Genomic DNA, 9554 nt, shown 5'->3' with positions numbered 1-9554 from the left:
GGGAGAGAAATAAGAAAAGAAAGAATGAGAGGTGGGAGGGGAAAGGTCAGGCCAAAGGTCTGGCGCCTGCCGCCCTGCCAGGCGCTTCTCGAGCGGACAACGGCAAACACTTGACGGCCACCTCCAAGCTCTTCCTTTTCCTGCCAAGAACGAGGCGTCAGGCGTTAGCGCCCATGCAGGAGTCGTGCGTGTGTGCCCTTGCGTGCGTGCGTGCAGGCACTAACACACACACACACACACACAAACACACACGCACGCACGAGCAACCCCAACACACTCCCTCCCCCACCTCACCTCAGGCGCATTCACATTATGTAGCGCGAGTACGTAAACGCCCCAGTAATTGGAGGCCGAGACGCGGGGGGTGTGGGCTGCACGAAGGAGCGCCGCCTCATGTCGGAAGTAAATGAAGAGATGCTGCTGTTTTTCCCCCGTTTTCCTTTTTTCGGTCGAGGAAAAGAAAAGGAGTGGAAGAAGCGAGATAGGAGGTATATAGTACAGGGTTGGAAACTGTGCGCGAGGGGCTGAGAGAGGTCTAGCCTGCCGACCCCTGCTGCTCCCGCGGAAGGACAAAGTTTTGTACTTAGAGTTTGCCATTATAAGAGCAATGATGGCCAACATAGGGCAAAAGTCGGGCGACACATTAGGGCGATTACGCCGAGTCAGCATTATTGAATATTGAGTTAAATAGTTTCACAAATGCAAGCCCATGTGTGCAACTCTGGCAATAGCACTTATTTACCCATGGCGAGTTGCCACACTTGCAAGTGCCCAGCCCACGTGGGAAGCTCCAGTCTCCCTAGGATGGTTACATATCAAATGTTCAACATTAACAAAGTGTTCCGACTCTCGAGTGCGACGTGAAGAACAGGGTAAGGTTGGCGAGCAGGGTAAATAGTGAAGACAGCGGTCGGGAGGGGTCGGGATTATGGTCGGTTCGGAAAAAACCTTCCGAGAGAACAGCAGCTGGGAAAGGGAGGAAAGCCTTCGCCGGGCTGGTGGGGCCGTCCGTCCGTCGGCGAATGTTTCTTTAACGAAAGGAGGCCTGCAGACGCACGGTACTTTGGGGCGCCGTCGGGCCGAGGCCGGTGGAGGTCGGGGAGGCCGCAGCCGGCCTCGGCCGTCACCTCGAACCTTGGGAAGAGGCTGGGGTGTTTTACGGCTGCAGCCACTACTGCACCACTACTGCGGATTAAAAGGGTTCGCCTTCTATCTCTATCGCCACCACGATTAGAAGAGGGGGTGGGGAGAACGAGAGGGGGGGAGGGAAGGGGAGAGACGGACAAGACAGCGAGCAAGACAGAGACCAGAGAGATTTCTTGAAGAGAGGGAGGTGGTGTACTCAGGCAGGACGTCGATGACGTTGTAGTTCAACATACCTGTAGATGGATAGATGGGTAGATAGATAGATAGATAGATAGATAGATAGATAGATAGACAGAAAGACAGACAGACAGGAGCGGGGAGACGGCAATGAGTATGCCATCTCCCGCCCTCCGCTTACCTCCTGAGGACCTTGATTTCATTTTCCAAAGAGTCTTCCTTGCCCTTGAGGGCCTTCTTGTCGATGATCTTGACGGCGAACATCTCGCCGGGGCGCTCCTTGCTCTCGGCCAGGCGCACTTCAGAGAAGGCGCCGCTGCAACAGGAAAGGCAAGAGAGGAGCGTTAGCAGAGGGGCGTTAGCGGAATGGGATGGATACGGTGTCCGGGGGGCGGGGCTCCGGGCGGCTCCGGGCGGCTCCGGGCGGCTCCAGGCGGCTCCGGGCGGCTCCGGGCACGGAGGGCAGCCGGAGGAGGCAGCCCACTCCGGGAGATGGCTCCCCCTCCGGGTCCCCCTCTCCTCCGGGGGCTCTGATCTCCTCCTTGCTCGGTCAGGTCATGACAGAACCTCATTGGAGCCGCACTGGGTTGGGTAGAGCGCGGGAAGGAGGGGACGGGCTCGGGGTGCTCGGGGTCACCAGCGCAAGCACGATGATGGGTGTGAGCCAGTGTGGATGGAGCTCTCAACAAGAATCAGGCCATAAACTTCTCGTTGAAATAACACTGGAAACGCAAGTGTGTGAATGTCGCTCACCTGCAGGTGTGTGAATATCCATTCGTACACTTAGAGGGGTAAAGGTGTGAATTTTTTCTAGAAAATTCACACGTTTACCCCCGTATGTGCACGTATGGATATTCACACACCTGCAGGTGAGCGACATTCACACACTTGCGTTTCCAGTGAATTGTTGCAGTGACTTTGGGTAAATTTATAACATTGTTTTAGCAGATGCTACATTTGGATTCAGAACACATTTTACACAACTAAAAATAATAATAAATGATATGACTTGCTTGTACTGACATATGCAGCGAGCAGAGGGGCACAAGGCGTGACGTCACCCAGATGTATAGGGGGCGCGTGAAGTCGTCCGCCGGCCCCGCCCGATCGTCCACACAGCCACAGCCAAATATATAACCATACTATATGTTGCATCTATTTCACACTACTACCATGACATTACATCAATATTACTCATTATTGGCGATGATCTATATTACTATACAATATTATTTGTATTACCATTGATATATGAAGTTTTCCTTCCTTGGCGGCCAATGGGGAGTTGACGACCCCTCGGTGCGTCCGCTGCTCTGGCTCCGGCAGAGCGCCCAGAACCCCTTCCCCGGCCCCCAGGCCCACTTCAGCCGGCTGGTTGGCCCACTCCGAGCCCACAGCCCACCCGGCCCAGGGGCTGTAGCCCGGGGCTGCGAGCCCCTGGGCCTCTGGGGGCCGGAGCCGTGCCGAGCGAGCTGAGCTCCAAACTTGGCCCGCTCTGCTTCGCCACACGCCAAGGAAGTCGCGATACTTTTTTTGCGCGAGCGCGGGCCGCCCAGTCCCACTTCACGAGGAGCACCTCATGAATTACGGCAGGCGGGCAACTTAGGCCCCAGTCACCAGGGCCCGCCACGCTACGCCACGCCGCACCCTGCCACAAGCAACAGTATATACGTAGTACAAACTGTTGAGGGTGGCGGCGCGGCGCGGCGCGGCGAGCAAGGGACGCGACTTTGGCCAAACTTTGGGCCTCTCCTCTCCGAGTCAATTTACAGCGCAAAGTGTGTGGCGGTGCAAACGCGTTGAGTGAGGCGGCGGGCGAGTAGTGGCATGGCAAGGTGGGGCGGAGGGGCGGGGCGGGGGCTTTGATTCACCCCCCTCGTTCCCCCCCCCCCCCTCCCCCGCGCGACCGACAAATTCGATTTACAAACTGAAACCAACCGTTTTGCGTGTGACGCCGTGAAATGTATACCATATACCGTTGATGCAAAGTCCAAGAGAGAACACGCGCACAAAGAAAAAAAATGAGGGCTTAAGTTATTTAAGGAATACAGTTTGATATTTTGTCAGAAGTTTCACTAAAATCCGTTTTGCGATACCTTACCTTTACTGATTTAAAAAAAAAAAAAAATTTGCAATGACTGCATGTTTTGGGACTCGCATATTTTTTTATTTTTATTTTTTCGTTACACCACTTTTTTGCCAAAGAGAATGTGATAAAAGTGTAAGTAAAAACAAAGAAACTTTTCCCTTCGGATAGACACATTCACAGAAGGAGGGTGTCAAAAAATCATTGCAAAAGTAATGCCATAACTTTTACCACAAAAATTTGTGCATGAAAATGTTTATAGGGCAGCGGCCCCTCGACCCTGTGCCCGTCACCATAATGAAGGTCCCTCGGTCATTTCCCTCCTGTAGGGTTTTACGTCAACAGCCAGCGATGTGCCACTCGCACAGACTTACTCGACGAAAGGTGACCCTTTGAGAAGCAACTAATTACAATGCGAATCCGTAGAGCATCATGAGGGGCTTGCGCCCGATCGCCCCCCAGACTCTCCCTAAGGCAAAGCCTATATTCGTCTCGCATAGAGCACCACGTCGGCAGAGTGGTCGCCGAAAAGTGCAACCATGGCGGAATTTAGACGCGACTGGACGCCTCGGCCACGCAGTCGCAGCGGCACTAACAGACGGAGCGGTCGAGCGGTCACACACCTTCAGCTCAGCATCTTCACGGGAGAAAGATAAAGCCAGGGGAAAGGTGAGTCTCACAAGTCAATAACCAATAATATGGAGAGATGATATGCACTGAGTTTTATGCTCATTTCTGTACATATAACATGTACCTTCATTCGCATAACGTAAAACTTTTTTGTGTAGGTGCAAAGATTTGCATATACACAGCTAGCTCAAATACAAAATAGTACATAGAAATCAGTGTATGATAGGAAGGGTTCACCTTTCCACATACCTTTACCTATAAATTAAAAAAAAAACACCCATTGATACAAAAATTGTCCTCGTAGACACATTAATTGAGTCACAACAGCTGGATAGAATTATCCGCTATGGACCATGTGGCTGAGTTACGCCGCCCACTTTTGTAGTCACACTGTAAGTACCGCAAGCTCGCTAGCGGGCGGCTTGCATGTCCACTTGGGGCCATTAGGGCATCGTGGTCAGCGACGATAGGCCGTGTCGTACAGTGTAATTAGAAAAATAGGCCCCCCTGGTAATTTCACTGACTTTTCCCCGCTGACCCTAATTCTTGTTTTAATCTTATTAATTTCAGAAACACGGGGCGTTTGTACTATTTCTATAACATATGGGACGCATTCAATGTGAAGTTTGCCTCACGGAGGTCGACACCCGCAGTCTAACCGTCCACATGAGAACGCACACTGGTGAACGGCCTTTCGGGTGTACAGTGTGCAACAAGAGCTTTTTGCAAAGTGGGCATCTGCGAGTCCATCTGCGAACCCACACCAAAGAAAGCCGTTTCAAGTGTACAGTGTGCAACAAGAAGTTTTCGCTGGAAGCGAATCTTGAGGTACATATGAGAGCCCATACGCGAGAAAAGCCCTTCGAATGCACTGTGTGCAACAAGAAATTTTCGCAAACGGGGAATCTGCGAGTTCATTTAAGAATACATACGCAAGAAAGGCCTTACGAATGTACAGTGTGCAACAAAACATTTTCACAGAGTGGAAATTTAAATGTACATATCCGAACCCACACACGAGAAAGGTCCTTTAAATGTACTGTGTGCAAAGAGACGTTTTTGCAAAGTGGGCATCTACGAGGACACCTACGAACGCATACGCTAGAAAGACCTTTCAAGTGTATAATTTGCAGCAAAGAATTTTCGACAGAGGGGAAAATGGGCGTTCATATGCGAACCCACACAGGAGAAAGGCCCTACAAGTGCACTGTGTGCGACAAGACATTTTCGCAAAGTGGGCACCTGCGTGCACACCTGCGCACCCATACCGGAGGGACTTTCAAATGTACTGTTTGCAGCAATTCGTTTCCACGAAGAAGTAAATTGCTTGCACATCTACGAGATCACATACAACAAATGCTTTCCAATTCTAATGTGTGCAGTGAGAATTTTTCGCAAAGTGACCATGAGCGTAGACGTCTGCTAACCCACACCAAAGAAAGATTATTGTATAGGTGTACTGAGTGCAACGCAAAATATCCGCAGAGCGAAAAACTGCTTGAACATCTCCAAACCCACTTAGCTTAGTGCATAGGTTTGTATGTAATCTATAGTAAATAGGCAAGTTTTCAGCAGGGTATCGAAACTGTGCAATTTTTGTGTTTATTACTGATTAAACTTATGTAAAATAAATTATATTTCTGAAAATACTGCGTCTAAAATATGCTTCTGGGGAAAAAACTGTCACAGTTGTCTCCAGGTTAATTGTCCTGAAATTATCAAACTGACAAGTAAATGCCAAAAAAATTAACAGTCCTCATTATTAAACTCAATACATAAATTAAGTTTCACACTGCAAACAGGCTAACGGTGTCATGTCCGTGTACACGTGCCTGTCGTACGCGGCACCGCAGAGCTGACTTATAAATACACTGGACCTAATGTGTGGTATTCAAATGCTTATGAGAGACTTCACAAAATGCTGTACTGTACACCTAACTAAAAAGTGTGCAAGCCATGTCACACCCTGAAAAGTTTGAACGAAAACAGGCGGATATTGATCAAACAACGCGCGTGTGTGCTGACTTCTGGTCAAACACATTTATTTGTGGAGTTCTATTATTGTCGGGTGCCGAAGGAGAGAGGATCTTATCTACAGGGCGTTTCATCCGTTCGGCTGGCCGGGGCGGCGGCGCCGCAGGGCTGTGGGACCCAGGCGCGCTCAGGAGCCCGCCGCCGGGGAACTTTCCAATACATGAATGAATATCCGCTCAGGCATTTCCTTATTATTCCCTTCCTGGCGAGTTGGTATATCTACAAGCGGCGGGCGTGCACAGGTGCAACCCACCCGCAGCACTGGAGCCCCGCCACACCCTCCTGCACGCCTCGCTCAGCCCCAGGCGCAACAAAACCCCTTGAGAGGTATTACCACATATCCGCGTCAACAATTTACAACAAAATCCACCTTTCGGTTCGGTCGAGTGAGTGAAGCCGTACAAACCGGACCGGCTCGGATCGGCCCCCTTTTGCTTCTGCTGTGGCGCGGGCGGGACGGGAGTCGCGCCTGCCTGGCAACTCGCGCAGAAAACGATAAACTTTTCCCTTCGGATAGACACATTCACAGAAGGAGGGTGTCAAAAAATCATTGCAAAAGTAATGCCATAACTTTTACCACAAAAATTTGTGCATGAAAATGTTTATAGGGCAGCGGCCCCTCGACCCTGTGCCCGTCACCATAATGAAGGTCCCTCGGTCATTTCCCTCCTGTAGGGTTTTACGTCAACAGCCAGCGATGTGCCACTCGCACAGACTTACTCGACGAAAGGTGACCCTTTGAGAAGCAACTAATTACAATGCGAATCCGTAGAGCATCATGAGGGGCTTGCGCCCGATCGCCCCCCAGACTCTCCCTAAGGCAAAGCCTATATTCGTCTCGCATAGAGCACCACGTCGGCAGAGTGGTCGCCGAAAAGTGCAACCATGGCGGAATTTAGACGCGACTGGACGCCTCGGCCACGCAGTCGCAGCGGCACTAACAGACGGAGCGGTCGAGCGGTCACACACCTTCAGCTCAGCATCTTCACGGGAGAAAGATAAAGCCAGGGGAAAGGTGAGTCTCACAAGTCAATAACCAATAATATGGAGAGATGATATGCACTGAGTTTTATGCTCATTTCTGTACATATAACATGTACCTTCATTCGCATAACGTAAAACTTTTTTGTGTAGGTGCAAAGATTTGCATATACACAGCTAGCTCAAATACAAAATAGTACATAGAAATCAGTGTATGATAGGAAGGGTTCACCTTTCCACATACCTTTACCTATAAATTAAAAAAAAAACACCCATTGATACAAAAATTGTCCTCGTAGACACATTAATTGAGTCACAACAGCTGGATAGAATTATCCGCTATGGACCATGTGGCTGAGTTACGCCGCCCACTTTTGTAGTCACACTGTAAGTACCGCAAGCTCGCTAGCGGGCGGCTTGCATGTCCACTTGGGGCCATTAGGGCATCGTGGTCAGCGACGATAGGCCGTGTCGTACAGTGTAATTAGAAAAATAGGCCCCCTGGTAATTTCACTGACTTTTCCCCGCTGACCCTAATTCTTGTTTTAATCTTATTAATTTCAGAAACACGGGGCGTTTGTACTATTTCTATAACATATGGGACGCATTCAATGTGAAGTTTGCCTCACGGAGGTCGACACCCGCAGTCTAACCGTCCACATGAGAACGCACACTGGTGAACGGCCTTTCGGGTGTACAGTGTGCAACAAGAGCTTTTTGCAAAGTGGGCATCTGCGAGTCCATCTGCGAACCCACACCAAAGAAAGCCGTTTCAAGTGTACAGTGTGCAACAAGAAGTTTTCGCTGGAAGCGAATCTTGAGGTACATATGAGAGCCCACACGCGAGAAAAGCCCTTCGAATGCACTGTGTGCAACAAGAAATTTTCGCAAACGGGGAATCTGCGAGTTCATTTAAGAATACATACGCAAGAAAGGCCTTACGAATGTACAGTGTGCAACAAAACATTTTCACAGAGTGGAAATTTAAATGTACATATCCGAACCCACACACGAGAAAGGTCCTTTAAATGTACTGTGTGCAAAGAGACGTTTTTGCAAAGTGGGCATCTACGAGGACACCTACGAACGCATACGCTAGAAAGACCTTTCAAGTGTATAATTTGCAGCAAAGAATTTTCGACAGAGGGGAAAATGGGCGTTCATATGCGAACCCACACAGGAGAAAGGCCCTACAAGTGCACTGTGTGCGACAAGACATTTTCGCAAAGTGGGCACCTGCGTGCACACCTGCGCACCCATACCGGAGGGACTTTCAAATGTACTGTTTGCAGCAATTCGTTTCCACGAAGAAGTAAATTGCTTGCACATCTACGAGATCACATACAACAAATGCTTTCCAATTCTAATGTGTGCAGTGAGAATTTTTCGCAAAGTGACCATGAGCGTAGACGTCTGCTAACCCACACCAAAGAAAGATTATTGTATAGGTGTACTGAGTGCAACGCAAAATATCCGCAGAGCGAAAAACTGCTTGAACATCTCCAAACCCACTTAGCTTAGTGCATAGGTTTGTATGTAATCTATAGTAAATAGGCAAGTTTTCAGCAGGGTATCGAAACTGTGCAATTTTTGTGTTTATTACTGATTAAACTTATGTAAAATAAATTATATTTCTGAAAATACTGCGTCTAAAATATGCTTCTAGGGAAAAAACTGTCACAGTTGTCTGCAGGTTAATTGTCCTGAAATTATCAAACTGACAAGTAAATGCCAAAAAAATTAACAGTCCTCATTATTAAACTCAATACATAAATTAAGTTTCACACTGCAAACAGGATAACGGTGTCATGTCCGTGTACACGTGCCTGTCGTACGCGGCACCGCAGAGCTGACTTATAAATACACTGGACCTAATGTGTGGTATTCAAATGCTTATGAGAGACTTCACAAAATGCTGTACTGTACACCTAACTAAAAAGTGTGCAAGCCATGTCACACCCTGAAAAGTTTGAACGAAAACAGGCGGATATTGATCAAACAACGCGCGTGTGTGCTGACTTCTGGTCAAACACATTTATTTGTGGAGTTCTATTATTGTCGGGTGCCGAAGGAGAGAGGATCTTATCTACAGGGCGTTTCATCCGTTCGGCTGGCCGGGGCGGCGGCGCCGCAGGGCTGCGGGACCCAGGCGCGCTCAGGAGCCCGCCGCCGGGGAACTTTCCAATACATGAATGAATATCCGCTCAGGCATTTCCTTATTATTCCCTTCCTGGCGAGTTGGTATATCTACAAGCGGCGGGCGTGCACAGGTGCAACCCACCCGCAGCACTGGAGCCCCGCCACACCCTCCTGCACGCCTCGCTCAGCCCCAGGCGCAACAAAACCCCTTGAGAGGTATTACCACATATCCGCGTCAACAATTTACAACAAAATCCACCTTTCGGTTCGGTCGAGTGAGTGAAGCCGTACAAACCGGACCGGCTCGGATCGGCCCCCTTTTGCTTCTGCTGTGGCGCGGGCGGGACGGGAGTCGCGCCTG

The 9554-nt window shown here is 49.5% G+C and overlaps 2 protein-coding genes across 4 annotated transcripts in view; one reads left to right on the top strand and one right to left on the bottom strand.

Moving 5' to 3' along the window:
• Nucleotides 1-1642, bottom strand: part of LOC113206567 (calcium/calmodulin-dependent protein kinase type 1) — a gene marked incomplete in the record, with an annotated part of 44517 nt that extends 42875 nt beyond the window's left edge. The window contains 1 exon segment of the mRNA XM_052265885.1: nucleotides 1505-1642. Within this exon segment, the coding sequence (XP_052121845.1) occupies nucleotides 1505-1587 (83 nt within the window).
• A 1873-nt stretch (nucleotides 1643-3515) lies between these two features.
• LOC113206578 (zinc finger protein 239-like) lies at nucleotides 3516-8695 on the top strand. 3 transcript variants are annotated; one of them, XM_052265887.1, is made up of 2 exons: nucleotides 3516-4078; nucleotides 7619-8695. In XM_052265887.1, the coding sequence occupies exon 2, from the start codon at nucleotides 7652-7654 to the stop codon at nucleotides 8573-8575; it is 924 nt and encodes a 307-aa protein (XP_052121847.1). In that variant the 5' UTR covers nucleotides 3516-4078; nucleotides 7619-7651; the 3' UTR covers nucleotides 8576-8695. The 3 variants fall into 3 exon arrangements, with proteins under 3 accessions (XP_052121847.1, XP_052121846.1, XP_026278503.1); XM_052265886.1 differs by lacking the exon at nucleotides 7619-8695 and adding an exon at nucleotides 4610-5686; XM_026422718.2 differs by lacking the exon at nucleotides 3516-4078 and adding an exon at nucleotides 6579-7088.
• Nucleotides 8696-9554: the final 859 nt, after the last annotated feature.

The sequence above is a fragment of the Frankliniella occidentalis genome, unplaced genomic scaffold (assembly GCF_000697945.3).
Source record: "Frankliniella occidentalis isolate FOCC.00 unplaced genomic scaffold, Focc_3.1 Scaffold32, whole genome shotgun sequence".
NCBI classification, from domain to species: domain Eukaryota; kingdom Metazoa; phylum Arthropoda; class Insecta; order Thysanoptera; family Thripidae; genus Frankliniella; species Frankliniella occidentalis.
This window is presented reverse-complemented; position numbering and strand designations above follow the sequence as displayed.

Excerpts from the sequence above, each read along its gene's own strand:
- LOC113206578 (XM_052265887.1), top strand. The coding sequence starts at position 7,652 with ATGGGACGCATTCAATGTGAAGTTTGCCTCACGGAGGTCGACACCCGC.